At 52.2% G+C, this 16,898-nt stretch overlaps 1 protein-coding gene across 1 annotated transcript in view; it reads right to left on the reverse strand.

Moving 5' to 3' along the window:
* Positions 1-10,335: 10,335 nt before the first annotated feature.
* Positions 10,336-16,898, reverse strand: part of ZNF469 (zinc finger protein 469) — a 14,642-nt gene continuing 8,079 nt past the window's right edge. Inside the window, 1 exon segment of the mRNA XM_025209193.1 lies at positions 10,336-16,898. This exon segment is cut by the window's right edge and continues 922 nt beyond it. Coding sequence (XP_025064978.1) covers positions 11,899-16,898 — 5,000 coding nt within the window. The 3' untranslated portion in view covers positions 10,336-11,898.

The following is a 16,898-nucleotide window of genomic DNA, read 5'->3' on the forward strand; positions in this document are numbered from 1 at the left end:
TGGCAAGCCTTGCCTATGCCAAGGCAGCTGCCCATTCCTAGCTAGCACGGTCTCCCTGCTTGGGCTCCTATTAGGTACAGGAAGGGGGCCAATAGCCCCACTTGCTTTCCAGGACGGGTGTCACAAAAGCATGGGCAGAGCTGAGTTCCCCACCTCTGGGCCAGGGGCATTTCACAGCCCCACGCCTGCATCCTGGTCTCACAAGCAGCTCTGCTGGGACTTCTCCGTGTGCAACCCAAGGCCAGGCATGATGCAGAAAGTGCTGCCACCTCCCGGCCAGGCTACTGCGAGATGTCTGGGCTCCTTGTTTTAAAGGCTGGACAATCCACCGACGGCCCGGTCCTCCCGGGAACGCGGTATGCCCCTCTCTGTTTGCAGCGATTGCCTTACTCGAATCCCTCGCCCTTCCCCGAAGGCCCAAGGATGCTCAACGGGGGACACCATGACAGTCTCACTGCCAATGAAAAACAGGTGCTCTGCAAAGCCAAGATACTGCAAACTCCTTGGAGCATCTTAGATGCTGGCACCGGGGCTCTGCCGTACCTCAGGTGACTGTGATCTCATTCAGAGGGAAAAAAGCAACCTCTTGGTGACTGATAATAAGCCCCTTTGGTGGGTGTCTGGAGCTGCTGCCCGGGCTGAAGGAACCGGAGAGCTCCAGGAAAATGCAGGACAGCTCCAAAAGAGCAGTGGCAGCATCACTTTTGCTGCGGGAAATGCATGCGGCCGTAGGGGCATGCTGGTGCCCACGTAGTGCCCAAACCTAGCACCGAGTTTGCCGAGGCAGTTTTTCTCCCGATTCAATTGCATCCATAGAGGGACCGTGGCAGACAAGTCCCGGATCGTGCAGTCCAGCTGGCATCACACATCACATCCGCTCCAGGCTAGTGACAGCTTCTCCCGAGGAGCTAGGTGGAAGTATCGCTGTGTTGAATGGAGAGGCAGCAGTGTAGAGCCAGAGCTTGCCCCACTCTCCCCTTGCTTGGCCATCTCCCAGGCACCCTCCCTGGCAGTGTGAGGTCTGCCCAGACCCCGAGTGAGACCCGGGTTGGCAAGGGACATGATGCCAGCAAGCAGCAGAGGCCCCGAGGCTGTCTGCTGCCTCCTTTGGCCCTCTGGCTCTCCCAGGCCCAGCCAGGGTGTCTTCTTGGAGCTAAGCAAGTCTGGAGGGTGCTCCCAGGTGTTTCTCTCCTGTACGTAGCAGCTTTCCCTTGTCTTCTAACATTGGCCAAATGCAATGTCTCTTCCATGCTGCAGCCAGCCCCTTGCATTCCTGGAGGCCCGTACACTTCTCTCCCGGAGCAATGCCACCAGCATCTCCCCCACTCAACCGGCAGGGAGATGTCCCCCTTGCAGGTCTCCCCCTGCTTTCATCTGCATTTGGCCCTACAGCCAGCAGACACGCACCGTGTGCTCACATTAGCACAGAATAACTACCGCTCTGGGTCAACCTATAGGGTCACCTTGTCCTGGGACTCTGAGCGTGGAAGGGGAGAGCATTTACTCCTCCACCGTCAGACATGTGCAGCTTTTACCCATGCAACTCTTGCAGGTATAGATGGGTTCCCCTCCATTGTCTCCTGCCTGATTTATTCATCTGATCACAGCATCGCCTCGTAGGGACAGAAGAGATGCATTTTCAGATGTGAGCCATGATAGTCGAGATTAGGTATTCAGCCTCTTGTGGCTTCACGTTCAAAGGTGCTGAGTGCTGACAACTTCCATTGGCTTTATCAGCAGTGATGGGCACTCAGTTGACTCTATGGGGGTCACCCCTAGGGGCCTAAGGGTGAGGACTGGCTCCTGTTTCCCTTGTCGGCTGAGCGTGTGGAGCGGGGGAATAAGAGCGAGATTAAAATGACTAATTTGGAACAAAGGTCCAGTTTTAACTCCTGAGCATATATAAGTCTCCTCAAATAAAATCTTTAGCCCTTGATGGCAGCTTGACAACCATGGCACATCTCTTTATGCTCCATGCGTTACGGAGAAGCTTAAGGGCCTGAAGCTAGAAGTGGGAGGCAGGCGGCTTAAGAGGCAGGTCAACTGAATTTTGCACACACTTTCGGGAGCAGGCCGGTGGTGTAACAAGGCTGGGCCTTCTAGGTGAGGAGAAAACTCCCCCCAAAGGTCAACCTTCCTGTTATTCAGCAGCCCGTTCATTTACCTATTTGCAAGCATTTCGGCCGCATGAAGCTTTACGGGATGGGATGTTTGTGGAAAGGAAAAGCAGCATAGATACACCCCTCCACCCCAAAAGGCTCCGGTGATGCAGCGGGAAAGGCCATTTGGTTTATTCTCCCTTCTTGTTGTGTAGTTTGAACACTCAGCAGTAATGCATGGGCAGAAAAGGGGCTCTTTCTGACTTTTTTTTCTTTCTGCACCCCCAAGAGCCTTGTCAGACAAGGAACAGCTCTGCAATGCCAGCTGATCACAGAGTCACAGGACATGAGGGTGGGAAGGGACATCTAGTTCAAAGTGGGAAAGCATTAGCTTGTCGAAGTTCCTCCCTTATTTGATGGTCAGGGGTATTTGGAGAGCATGGCGTCCCATCTCCTCCGGACCCCAAGGTGCTGGGGTGGAGGTGGCAGTGTGGAGGGCCAGGCCTCCTCCGGAGACAGACCTGGACTCCTGGTGGAGTGGTCTTGGGGGTGAGGCTTGGCTCCTCTGGAGCTGGAGGCTGCAGGTCTCCTCTGCAAGCCAGGGGAGGTGGGTAATGAGGGTCTTCAGGTGCAAGGTCACAGCACCTCCCAGGTGGGAAGAGAGTGCATGTGGCAGGGTGCAGCCAGAGCCATTGCTATGCCCGGTTTCCACAGGCCTCGTCAGAGCAGCCCAGCAGGCACACGGCCAGGCCGGGTGCTCCCCTGGCACACACCAATGCAGTCCCCGGGGCCAGGCGATGGTGCGGCTCCATTGGCATTAATGGACCAGACCCCTCCGTCATGCATTTTAATAGGGGAAGCTCCACAGTGAGTGTGAACTTGCACCAGCTCTGCTAGCAACCCCGGGGACAGCTCAACCCCACTGGACACAACAAGGCTGCATCCATTTACCCCAGCAATGGAGCAAAAGTGACGGGCTGTGGACCCGCCCTGTCCCCTTGGACCAGATCCCTCTGGTCTGATGCCTCCTAAATCTCCCCTGTGCTCTGGCTGTCCTTCTGCCGTGGACATCCCTGCTTCCAGCAGACCTCCTCCCCCGACCCAGGCCTCCCCTCTCCCCAAGTATCCACTGTGCCGCAAGAGTTAATCTTCCGCGCCTGAAAGCCGACCAGCTTCCCCCTTTCTCATTGGAATTACAGGCCTGCAATCTTCTGAGTGTCAAATGCGCCAGAGAGGCTCAGCGATAATGCAGGACTCAGCAAACTCGAGGGCTTTAGGGAGCTGAGTCTGACTGACGGACAGGGGGGTTTCTTCTTCCCAGGCAAGAGCTCAGATCTGGGAAGATCACCCGCTCGGCAGGAGACCTGCTTAGCATGCGCCAGCCATTCCCTGTCACCAGCGCTGAAATTGGGGAGTGGAGGGGGAGAGGAAAGGGAGGGGGCGTTCAGGTTGCAAGGATCAGAAGAGACGAAGAAGCAAATTGCATGTGTTTGATGGCCAAAGGGGAAAGGACCGGCTGCAAATTCTCCCTTCTCTGTGGCCGGTTTGCTCCAAATGACGTGCTGCAGCGAACTCACCTGCTGCAGCCTCCGGCACAAGGTCAGGCTCACACAGCTAAGACAGGGCCAATGTGTTATTAGCCTATACAGAGGCATCCATCGCTCAAACTAGAAGGAGCCCTCTCCTTTGCGGGGCAGCAGGGCTAAGGCCCTCATTTGTCTCTGAGCCCGTTGTCTGAGGGCCACATCACACTTCCCCCATGGAGCTGGCCTGTGTAGGACCCAAGGAAAGGATTGGGACCAAAGCCAGCCCATGGCTACCCATGCAATCCCACCAAAATCAGCCTTGCTCCATTGGCAGCAATAGGGCCTGATTCCCAGCTGGCCATTTGGCCTTAAACAGCATCTTGGCATCCCTTTGAATCACTTTGTCCTGAAAAGTGGCTTCTCTTGCAGGAAAAACTACCACCCAAAGAGCCTCTAGATTGGGAACAAGAGCTGAAGCACGTGGCTGCCTACATGGTGGCATCTCTGGCTGGTCTGGGTAGGTCTCTCCAAGTCCCAACTTGGATTTTGGGAGCTCAAGGACTTATTGAGGGCAAGCTGCTGGACCGTGCTGCGTTCACTCCAACCGGAGTGCAAGTCCCCTGGGCAGAGCGAGTGGCCCAGGCGCACTGGGGCCAATGTTGGTCTCCTTAACCAACAATAAATGATAGGATCATAGAAAACAGGGGGAAAGGGAGTCCTCAGGAGCTCACATCTAGTGCAGCCTTTGCTCATGGCAGGATCAGTCCCATCTGAACCAGCCCTGTGTTTGTCTCACCTGTCCTTATAAATGGATGGAGACCCAACAACCTTTGTGGGCAGCCTGTCCCTGCGCTGAGCTGGCCTCAGAATGAGAAAGGTCTTCCTTGTGTCTGGCCTAAATAGCCTTTACTGCAACTTAAGCCTATTTTGTCTTGCTCTGTCCCCTCGGGATTGTTCTCCATCCTCTCTGTAACCATCCTTCTTCTCTTTGAAGGCATTTATCAGATCCCCCCTAGGTCTTCTCTTCTCCGGACTGAGAGATCCCCAGTTCTTCCAGCCCTTCCTGCTAGGATTGAATCATGAATACTCAGGGGGCACTAACTACTCCGTCTCTTTTTTCCGATTACCAGGTACAAGCCCCAGCCATGAAGATGTTGCCCTCACCAGCAAGAGACAGAGGTGACTCCCTGAAGCACAGAGACCAGCTCCCAAAATGATCTTCCTAGGAGACCCAGGAAGAGGGAAGACCTGTGCTGTGCCCCAGCATGAGCGGGGACCCTGGTAGCAGTAACATGCCTTTATCTAACAGGTTGAGAAGCAACCCCCTTGTCTTCAGGGGTTAAAGCGGAAGAGGGGACCACCCAGAAAAGCTGGCTTGACAGAGCCTGAGAAAAATGTTCCCTAGGACTGAGAAGCTAAAACCTGGCTGGTTCCCTACCCTGCAGCAAAACCTGTTGCTTCGAGCAGAACTGGTGCCCAGGTATTAGCATTACGGATCTGGAGGCGGAAGAAAGATGTGAGCGCCCACAGGAATGAAATATCCCTCTCCCTAGGAGGCACGTAGCTCCGGTGAAATATAGCAGAGATGAGGCATAAAAGTCCCATTTCCAACTCCATAATATTTCCTGCCAAAACAAAGTAAAATGTGCTGCTTTAAATTTTCTGCAAAATTCTTTTGAGGTTATTTTTCCCCCTAAATTAAGCCATACTAATTATTTTCAGTCGGCTTTATCTCCACTCTGCAACACACCAGGAGGGTACAGGCGGCAAGCATTTTAAGCCTTCATAAACAAAAGAGTAGTTTGGAAAATAATTCTATCAATTAATCAAATTAATCCTGCAGTTTTAGTTACAAGCCCCAAGTGGCACGGATTCTAGCCTGCGGTTATGAGCTATCTCTCATTGACAGCGTTAAAATGTTATGATTGCAACAGTAATTAAAGAATATAATATGCTCACGCTTTGTGTCGGCTCCCTGGCACCTTCAGACCTCAGCACTGCACATGTAGAGGTCACCTCGAGGACAAACCCACACTGGCCAAACTGTGCCAAATGTGCCCCCCTCCTTCCTTCACTTCATTGCCTTCTAGGCTGGGAAATGCGGTAAAACCTTGTCTGCATGTTGCTAAAACCTCGTAAGCCGGGAAAAAAATTGGTGGTGTCTCCTTACCTTCCAGGAAACCATCCATGGATTTGAAGCCCAGAAAAGACATCGTTCTTCTAGGCTTATCTTCGGCATGATCTGAAGATAAATTGCCACCGAATCCAATGAGGTGTTTAGCTAAAGCGCCTCCTCCAAATAAGACTTCAAGAGATGGAGAATCCATGACTTTAACCCCAGCAGATGGTGCAGCGAGGTTTCCCATGACTTAGATTTCATTATGCATCCTACAAATACCGTAGTTACAAGCACGGTCAGCAGTCGGACAAAAGTACAGCCAGTTAAATCACGTGCACATGTGTGATGACCTCTTCCTCCACAGCCAGGCAACTGGTGGAGGCGCCAATTCATACTGGGAATGGGAGTCAGCGGCTTGGTGCCTGCTGTATCTCACTGGGACGGAGGGCAGCGATCATGCCGAGAGGCTGAAATATCAGCAAGCCAGCATTGTCTTAAATCCCACCACCCAAGCTGTGCCCCTTGGCACAGCAAAGGGCATTAAGTGCTTAGCTTTCAGGGCTTTTTGGCTCTATAAGTCCATGGGCATCGTAGCGATAGAGCGGGGGGTCTTCTCCTTGACTCGTGGTGGCTGGACTAAGTCACACCACCCCCCTGACCTGCAGAGATCACTAATGCACCTCATTTCCAAGCTGTAGCTGGCCCCTGCTATGCCAGTCACCCTCCCAGCACTGCCAGTGCCCTGCAGTCTTGGTCTGCTGCCCTCCTGCTATTCCAGCCCCAAATCTAGACAGGATTGAAATGAATCTCAATTTTGGATTTTGCATTGCCAGGCAAGTGCTGCTGCCATGCAAAGTCCCCACTGGACTTCCCGAATCTTCTGGCCTTTCCCCCCTGCTCTGTGAGATGTCCATGTCTGGGTCTTTTCCCTTCTCCCTCCCTTTCCTCACTGACAGGACCATGGTGGGGATGCTTTGCTTTGCTCACCAAAAGTGAACTCCATCCACAGCCAGCCCTCGCTGGAATGAACCTGGGGGCCATTTAACCCCAAACTTTGTGAGCTGTGCTGCTCCAAGAAAATGCAGAGCTCCTACAGACCCACGCATGGAGATAGGATGTATGTATGCTCGAAGCATAGAGGTGATGGGCTCACAGCCACCCACTTCATGGCAGAGGGTCCCATTCTGCTGGGGCTATTGCTGCGACTTTCTTCCCCAGACACAGTGAGTGTGTCTACACATGCATTTACACCGGCTTGAATTTACTGCGCAGTAAGCGGGAATAGGCCAATGTCTACATGTGCAGGCATTAAAGCTGTGTGTGGACTGACTTGGCTCTAAAGTTAGTCCCAAGTCAGTCCACACACACAGTGGTACTGCACAGTAAGGCGTCTACACGTGCGTTACGGCGCAGTAACTAATTGGGCATAAATCTGAGGGGGGACCACCCTCTCAAACATCTATAAATCTATGACTTGAGTGTAGATTTGATAATGCAGGTATCAAATTTACACTCAAGTCGTAGCTTTATAGATGTTAGGGGCTGGCAGGGACCTCACAAGATCATCGCATCTAGCCCCCTTGCATGTGGACAGGAAAGACTGCATAGGTTGGCACAAGTCACCATATTTACTGCGCAGTATGGGTGTGCGCATGTAGACATGCGCCCGTACTGTGCAGTAATTTCAGTTGCTGCGCAGTACATGCGCACGTGTAGACGTGCTCAGTGAATGACACTAGACTGACTGAGAGGACAGCAATGCCTGAAGAGCTGTGGGTCAAGTGCATAACTGCCGTGGAAGAGTTGATCACAAGTTCTCCTTGCTTGCTTGACTTCAGGGGCACAGGCACAGCCTGGGATGTGCACAGCAGGTGCACTACTCACTCACGTGGCTGCGTGATTTCTGGTGATGCTTGCAGTCCCTACATGGGGGTGGCTTGGTTGCTGCAGCAATGAAGTGCCTATAATATCGTAGCAGCAAGCCCATACCTTGGTCTTGGGCTAGGCAGCTTAAAGGGGTTCTTTTCGAGTCCCCTTTTCTCCTTCAGGCCACTGGTTACAGACCTATTTTGTGGTGGCCTTGTGTGATGGCCCCAGGGTTAACTGCGGTATAGGGATCCCAAACTCTCCTGAAGAGGCTGAGCTCCTCCAAAGTCCAATATTGCAACAGCATTGTCTTTTCTGGTCACCAAGGAGGTGGCATGATGCCTTTTCTTCTGTAGGTAGGGATGGTGTGCCAGGCCAGCACCTCTTGTATTCTCCCTTCTTTCAATGTGTGATGAGTTTGCAGTTACCAGTTTGAGAAACCAGGCACTGCCCTTCCCTCTTGGTGGGAACAAGGTAGCATTTGAGATGAAAAAGCCATGAGTATAACATGGATAGGAAGAGAGATGTTGTTATCCATGTGTAACCTGCAGCACCATACCTAGACTCCTGGTAGCCTCGGGCAAACGTTTAGTATCAGGTTCCCCTTCTCCAGAGATAATGATAAAAATAATAATAATAAAAATGACCTTGCCTGTGTCCAGCCCTAGTGACCTGGAGGATGCCATGCTTCCAGGCAGAATGGAGACAAAAGGAAGACATGTATGTGAGCACGGCCTCAGGAAGGAGCGTACACCTCCAACACGTCACCTCATTTGACGTATGCACACATGCACTCACGCGTGTCTCTGTGCAGCAGACTGGTCTGGGATTACCGAGCCGTCTCTCTCCGTTCCAGGTGTTTGCCGCCCCTGACACAGCTCCCGCACGTAGCTACAATTCCTCACTCCATTTAAACTTCCTGGGGTGACTACAAATGCAGCACAGCGTGAAGAGGAAAAACAACCGGACAAACATTCATTTGTGCTCTTGCGGCTGGTTGGCCTTGTGCGAGATGAACGGGGCATACCCAAATCCTCATGCTGCAGGGCATGAATTGGAAACCTGCTGGGGGTCAGGTAGAAACTTCCTCTACCCCCCTCCTATTTTTATGCACAGATGGGAGATTTCTCCTAAGGCATCTGTCATTTCTGGGGGCATTATAGTCTACAGTGCAGTAGCCAAATTGTTGACTGATCCTATGCACAAGACATTTCACCCCTAGAAGAGCTTCCTGCTGGAACATGGATCCCATGGCCAACGATTGGGTGCAGAGACTGTCATAGCAATGCCATATCATATAATCACCTTGGTTGTGGGTCATTGACTGGAAGGGAAGGAGGCAGGAAGACTCAGAAGTGCTAAAGCCATAAGAATAAAACACTTTCATCCCATGGTTAGGCCCCTAAGCTCCCAGGTGAGGCTAAGTCTTTCATCCTCTGTCTCAAGAGGAGCGACTCACCTGAGCTTTGCCTTTCAGGACAAGAGCAGGCCTCTCTCAGCCCAGCTTGGGCAAAACCTCTGCAGCTAGAGCTATACTCCAAGGCCACGCTGATTCCTTTTTGGAGGTGGGAGAAAATTTTGCAGCTAATCCATAATGCCCCTCATTGCTGGCCTCTGTGACATGATGCAGGAAGGGTGGGTCTTGGTGGGTCAGGCCCCTCCTCACACCTGGTAAATCTTCCCTAACCTCCTCCCAGCAGTGATCTTCCCTAACCTCCCTGAAAACACAACGCATCCCAGCCAAGAGAGCCCGAGGCCAGGAGTCACAAGACCCGCAGAAGCCAGCCTGGGCACTGCCCTCAGTGTGTGACCACAGACAACTTACCCCGGGCACCCTAGGTACAACCCTCCCCTGTCGCTGCACGCGGCGTCTCGAGAATCAGAGACCAGCGTCGTTTCAACTCTCCCAGCCCATCATGAAAGCAAGAAGGAGCAAGGGGTTTGGGCACCGGAGCCTGCAAAATCCCGGTTCTGAACCACCACAGACAGCCCCTTTGACTCGGGCAAGGCCATTCAGCTCTCACTGGGCCTCAGTTTCCTATGTGTGAAGGGGGACAGAGTCATAGAGAAGGAGGGTTGGAAAAGCCCCCCAGAGATCATGTAGGAAGCAGGAGACAGCCAGCCTGGTGGGATAATGGCAGATCCCTGCAACCTAGGGCTTTTGGGAGCATGACTATATTGGAGACAAGGGTAATGGAAGCCCTTGACATCTGTTAGACGGATGGAAGCTGTTTCAGCTTGGAAATGGTTATGTATCTTATAGGGACAGGAGACCCCCACATAAGATTGCACAGTGCCTGGAGATGTATGCGGAAAGACACAACACACACGCACGCACGCACACACACACATGCACCCGCACACAGTCACACTTGTCCCTAACCTGGAAAAAAAAGAAAGAAAGAAAGAAAGAAATTAAAAAGGGCAGGAGACAGGAAAAAACATTCTCCCCATAGAATAATAACAATAATAATAGACTAGAATAGAACAATAGACATATTCTTTCCCCATTGCCAGGGAACTGAGGCACGCAGAGACGAAGAAGCCTGTGCTCACACCAAGAAGCAGGAATTGAGAGCAAGCTCCCCCGAATCGCCATCCGATTCCTCGCCCCCCCAGCGGGAGAGCAAGGGAGCACGTGTCTACAGCAGGGGAAAGGAGAACGGAGAAAGCAAAACCAAAAAAAGCATCGGACAAATTGCACGCAGCCTGGGAATTTCTGTGAAAATATTGGAATATATTTGAGAAGATTAATTCGGTAGGATTTTACAGCACGGCCCCATATTTTCATCTCATACTTTATTTAACAATATTAAAGAGGCACTTTAATAGCACACATACAACATCATAAAAAGGCCATCCCTGCGCTCTCTCTGCTCTCTGACAAAATATCAAAATAAAAACTTTTGACACAACACATTGCACCAAGGTAAATTACCTACAATAGTTCTATACAATACAAAGGATTGCAATGATACATATTAACAGGATAGAGCCTCTTCTTTTTTTTTTTCCCTTTTAAATCTAAAAAAATAATAACAATAATTGCAGGACAGACGCAAAGTACTCTGACTGTTCATATCACATCAGTGCATATCTTTACCTCCTTGACTTGGGAGTGTTCAATAGTATTTATCTTCCATGTCATCCTTTGCACCTGAGATTTCTTTCCGATTCAAAAGTTCAGTTGTATACCTGCTCGATCATGTGACGTAACCTTTGCAACACTATGGAGTACCAGCATACAGGATTTTTCTTTAAAAAGTTTTATTTTCCTGCTTTTGTTTGCTTTTACAGGTAACCGCTACTTCCTAACTGTTCCCTTTTATTCGTAAATCAAGGAAGTCTGTATTCACATTACAAAAATAAAAATAGCACCAGTAACTGCATAGTATAAAGCTGATACCTATATAGCTACTAACTCAATACAGTAAGATAGTTTAGAAGTTATACCGTTAAGTACCTCGGACAGTACCGTTTTGGTGTGGTAAGTTGGCACAGTTTCATCGTTGCGCAAAAATTAAAAAAAAAATTAAAAATTAAAACAAGAGTCTGTCACAAATGTCAAGGTGCAGGTCCCTAGCATTCTCACTGGTCATCCATAAGCATCATCTACAGTGGTCAAATAACGGCAGCAACGTTGGATACGCACTAATCGCCCGAGCGGCGCGAAACCTAACTCCTCATTTTCTTGACAATGTAGAAACAAATTCGCAAGGGGGGCTGTCAAAACATGGGGCACTCGGTTCTTAATTTATTATTATTTTTAATTGCATCGTGTCTTAGGCCAGCGCCCAATTAAATGAATTGTATGGGATTATTTGTGCAAAATCTTCACAAAAAAAAAAAAATTTGCTTTCTACAGTGTACTGCACCTTATGAATAAGACGTCTATGGAATGAAGTTCATCTCTTCAAGTACTTTGTACAAAGATAACACAGACACAGTCTCAAAAGGGTCTGAGATTTGCAAGTATCCTTATAACCTCAGCACTTCTGCAATAAAGCAATTGCTCTTGACGATTCAGTCTGCCCAAAGCGATTACAATTTCAGTTCATGGAAATCATCAGCAACATCAAAGTTGTAGCATTTGCATGATAAATCAGGTGAATTAAAGTAGATTAGTAGACACAAAGCAAACTATTTCACAGAGGCTGCAGTGCAAGTTCATTTAAGCTAGACAGAAAAATCACGCTACACAAACGAATTTAATGCTTTGATAATTTTCTTTTCCCCCTTGCAAACCCCATGAAAGCAGCTGCGGATCACCATAAGTCACTTCCATAAATTACTCTGAAGTATCTCGTCTTAAAGGAATTTTAAAGCTAGTTAATTTCTGTCCAAACAGTTGGCTTAGCAGATTGTTCTGGGATTCGGCTGTCCTGTAATTGTGGGAGTCAGCAGGTTTAGCACCTTGGACAGTTCTGTGCCGGCTGAGGGAGCCGTGGAGGGACGTGCCGGCGCCTTTGGCCAGGAGGTGGTGGAAGGTCTTCCCAAGGATGTCCTTCTTGCGTTTCAAGTCCCCGTTGGCCTGGCGGATCTCCACCTTCTTCTGGTTGTAAGTGTCGAGCACCATCTTCTTCAGCTGGTGCCCGACACCGACCATGCGGGGCTTGGGAATCAGTTTGTTACAGTGCGTTTCCCTCCTCCCCGGGGACAGGGCCGAAGCCTCGTTGCTAGTCCAGTCCGCTCGCTTGAGCTCCCCGGCGCTCTCGCTTCTCCCCGGGCCTGGCGTTCGGGCTTTCTTCTTCTTCCCGTCTCCCTCGATGTTCTCCCTGGAGGCCGAACTGCCCTTGTGACTCAAAGACTTGTGCTCTTTTCGCTTCTTTGGGTGAAGCTTGCCCGCGCCGTTCAGAGCCCGCTTGTCTGAGGACTTCCCTGCCTCCAAATGGCTGTGCTTCGCTGGCTCGCCCTTGAGCTGGTTGCTTAGGGGCTTGTTTTGATTGCTTCCTATTTCTTTGATGCTGGTGTTCGCACCGCTGTCTTTGGCAAGGGCGCCCGTCTCGGGCACGGCTTTGTCTCTTAGAGAGCAGGGTTTCAGGACCTCCTCTGGGTTGCCCCCAGCACTGGTGGTATTCAAGGCAGCCTCACCGTTGACTTGATTACCTATGGTTTTCTTCTGAGAGGCCAAATCTTTAGCGGCCCTGTTCAGAACAGGGGATGCCGTCTTGTCCTTTAAAGGCAAGGAGTGCTGGGCACCGTCCTTGGGAGCTGTGTCATTCACATTCAGGCTGGTCAGCAAGGGTTTATTGGCTTCCTTGGCTTGTGGAGCCTCTGCTCGTGGCACAGGGAGCTCTGGGACCTTCTTAGCAAGCTTGAGGAAATGGGTCTCTTTGGCAAGGCTTTCTTGCGGGCTGGGGTCGTCCAACAGCCTCATGACATCTTCATCGTTATTGCCCAGGGTTGCTTTTTCTTGGGCGTCTGCATGCCCGTGCTTCTCGGTGAGATGAGGCAGAGACCGCTTTTCATCTTCTGCCTGGTTACAAGCTAGACCAGTCAGGTCCATGCTAAACTCTGAGGAGTCCAGGAAAGGTTTCCCATCAAAGGCACCTTTCTCAAGGTCCTCGACGGCAAGCGTAGCGATGTGGCTGAGCTCTGGGTCGCTCGCTATTGCTTGGGGCCCGGATGGGGACAGGCACGCAGGTGGAGGGAGGGCACCAAATGGAGACTTTTCCATTTCAGCCAGGAGCTCTGAGAAGTCACCCACAAGGTCTTCTGTTTTCACAGAGGTTTGGGGCAACGGTGCTTCAGGGCTGCCGGCGGCTGCAGGGAAGGGCTCGCTGGGCGGTGTTAAAGAGTCCTCTCCTAGCGGCAGGTCGCTGCTGGGGTCCAGGCGCACAGGCGAGCTGCGTGCAAACAAGCTGACATGGTGTCCCACCTTCCTCTTCTTGCTCGGTGGCACGTCCTCCCGCGGAGAGCTTTCCTCTTTAATTTTCTCATTCCCATCCTTGGAGGGGAGGCCAGGCCTCATGACCCCCCGGAACTTGAAGGTCTTACTGCTCCCTGCCAGGTGCTTTTCCATGTGCCGGTCGTACTGCTCTTTCTTGGAGAAGGTGTAGTTGCACATGCTGCAGATGAAGGACTTCTTGATGACGTGCATGACGTCAGCACAGAGCTCGCACGCGTACAGCGTGGTGTGCTTGATCTCCGGCTCCTCCACGACGCCGTGCTCGTGGCCGAGGTGGTTGCGAAGCTCTTTGGTTTCCTGGTAGAACATGGGGCACTTATGGCACAAGTAGATCTTCTGCAAGCTGTGCACCACTAAGTGACGCTGGAGCTTGAAGGGCTTGGGGAACTGCTTCCCGCAGTGATGGCAATCCCTGGAAGGGTCCTTGCAGTCGGGATGCATGGGCACAGCCTTCGGAGCGCTCTCACATTTTGGCATGTGCTCTGGCGATGGGATGGAGGATGCTTTGGAAGAGCTGGAGGGGCAAGAGGGTGGTTTCATCTCTACCAGGTCCTTTACCACTTTGGCCTCTTGCTCCAGGGGTTGCTCTCTTTGGCTTTTATTCTCTTTGCAAGCAGGGGGCTTGCTGCTGCCAGACTCCACGTGCCTGGATGACTTGCTGGGTTTGCGGTACATGATGGTGTTCAGGAAATGGGTGACGGCAGCGTTGTCCTCGCTGAAGCAGGCGGGCAGACCCATGACGGATTTCTGGGCCTGCCCTTTCCGAGCGAACTGGGTGGCATGCTCGCGGAGGTGCTCGTTGTACATCCAGACGTCGGAGATCTCCTTCAGGCACATGCCGCAGGCCCACAGGCCCGCCTTGTTCTTGGCGTGTTTCTCTTTTAAATGGTCTCTCAGCTGCTCCCTCGAGCTGAATTTGCGCTGGACGCACATGTAGCAGGTGGGAGGTGGGGACGGGTTATGGGTGAGCTTGTGGAAGTCCAGTTCTCCTAAGGTGAGGAACCACTGAAAACACACTTTGCACTTATACTGTTTGTCTTTGGTCTTGAGATTTAAGTCGCTTCGGTTCTTCCCGGCTTTGCCATCTTCGACCTTATTTTTGCTGTGCTTGCTATGCTGGCCTGGCTTCGGCTTGAAGCTCACCGTGCTGTCATCTAGATGGACAGGATGATCTTCGCCCGAGCTGACAAAGCACACGTCCCTCATCTTGAATTTGGCATTCAGCATCTCAAGGTCGACCGGATGAAACTCGGGTGAGTTGGGGTCCTCGGTAGCCTTGCTATCGTAGGGTTCTTCTTCCAGGTCTGGAGGCTCAGGGCTCGTCTCCACCGCTGAGCGTTCATTTTCAGGCTCTGCCGGGGGCTTGAACAGGATTTTGTTAGCGGGAACGCTTTCCATCTCCTTGTCGAGGCTTCCCCAAATGGCCAAGTTGGGAACGGTTTCCATCCGGTTGTTTTGGCATAAGAAAGTTAACACGTTATCCTCTTCCAGGTCAATCACCTCCTTCTCTTGGCCGGCTCTCTTATAATTTGCGAGATTTGTAGAAGGGCTGGAGACAGCATCGTGCCCCTTGGGCTTGCTATTGTGACACATATTGAGCATTAAGGCATCGTCGATAGAGATGGTTTCATATTCGCAAGGATCGTCCCTGGTGACACAGAAAGAGCTGGTTTCGCTGAGGTCAGAAGCCAGCCGGATGCTAAAGAAGTCCTCGGTGCCTACCGGCTTGATGTTCGCCTCGCTAACAGGCTTGGGTTTCTTTGTCCGCTTCCCGTACACGCGCGTGCACTTCCTCCGGGTGAACTGGTCGTCCCTGGGGAAGAGCTGGGAGAACGTGGTGTCGTCGTCGAATAAGCTCTGCAGGTCTGGCTCAGCCACACGGCCGGTGCTGTGCTCCTTGCTCGGCTGCGCCTCTCCTTGCCCCCAGGGCTTGGGCTCGGAGGAGCAAGGGCTGCCATCCGAAGCACGTTCCTGCCCTCCCGGAGTGGGATCCTTCGGGGCTGCTGCGGAGTCCCGAGTTTCTGCGGGCCGGTCCGGTGTGGCTGGGCCGGAGGGATGCTTCGAGGCACTACTCCACGTCCCGTGGCTGCCCTCTCCCAAGGAGCTCTCCGTGGCCTCGGGTCCTTTCACCACTGTGCCATCGCCATCCTCACGCTGCTCTTTGCAAACCTGACTCAACCCCTTCTCCACTTGCTTCACCAACCGGGTCGACCATTTCTCTTCCGCCTGCGCCTCTTCGCCTCCATTCGGAGCCTTCCTCAGCTCGCCCACGTCCCCGGGCGTCTCTTGTGAACGGGATGCCTCCTCACCAACCTCCTCTGAGGGCCCGGCTGCACAAGGAGATGGCTGTGCTGCGGGAGAGGGCTGTGGCGAGCGAGGCCTGTCCGGTGCCTCTGCTGAGACGCGGTTGCCTGCTTCAGCCACGTCCTCCAGCTTCCTTGACCGTCTGGTTCCCAAAACATCTTGGGACGGGATATCCCTTGCATCCTTCTCCGAGGCACACAGTCCGCCAGCTTCACTCTTGTTGGGAAACAGCTTGGCTTTCCTCCGTCTCACCTTTCTGCTGAGTTTTCTCTCCGAATTGCTGCTGACCCCTTCGGGATCTTTACTTTGGCTCCTCCAGCCTTTCTCCCTCTTCCCGGGATGCTTCTTGGGGTTGGGCTTCTCTGTGCCCAAGTCCTCTACCACCACCGCACACTGATATTTTGGCTTGGGGTCTTTACTCAGCACATCCGTGCACCGGAGCTCCTGGGACATCCCCAGCGATATCACACTCAGGTCACTGAGCACTCTGCTAACGACCTCCTGCATTTGCACGTTGGGCTCCTTCTCCGGACCGGCGTATGCTTTCCTGGAAACGAATGCAGCAGCAGCAACGGCGGGGACCTGCGAGTTACCCGCTCTCTCTCTGTCGGCACCCTTTGCACCCTTCTTGGGGCCTTTCTTGGAGAGCCTCGATGCCTTGTCCAGAGGAATTAAACGGGGCCGGGAAACTTTGCTCGGCACCGCTATGCTGTCATTTTTCATTCGATGCTTTACTGCTTTGTGCCTGGTCAGGCCGGGTTTGGACCGGAAAGAGGCAGAGCAAATGTCGCAGGTGACTTGGAGCCCGCTTTGTTTCTTTTCTTTCACACGCTCCTTTCTGGAGGCACTCGGGAGAGCGTCCAACACCTCAACGTCATCGTCTTGGTCCGTGCTATTGCGAACGCAGCTGCCAGCTCCGCCACCACTTCCAGACCCATCTCCTTCTGCAGTCCCTTCTTTCCCATCCAGGCTTTTGCAATGATCGCCGGCTCTCGCGTCTGAAAAGTGTTGGACACCTCCATCGACAGGCCCAGGATCTGTCGTGTTTAGGCCAGGACTCGCAGCAGTCGGCACCT

Source organism: Alligator sinensis, unplaced genomic scaffold (genome assembly GCF_000455745.1).
Source record: "Alligator sinensis unplaced genomic scaffold, ASM45574v1 scaffold255_1, whole genome shotgun sequence".
NCBI lineage: Eukaryota > Metazoa > Chordata > Crocodylia > Alligatoridae > Alligator > Alligator sinensis.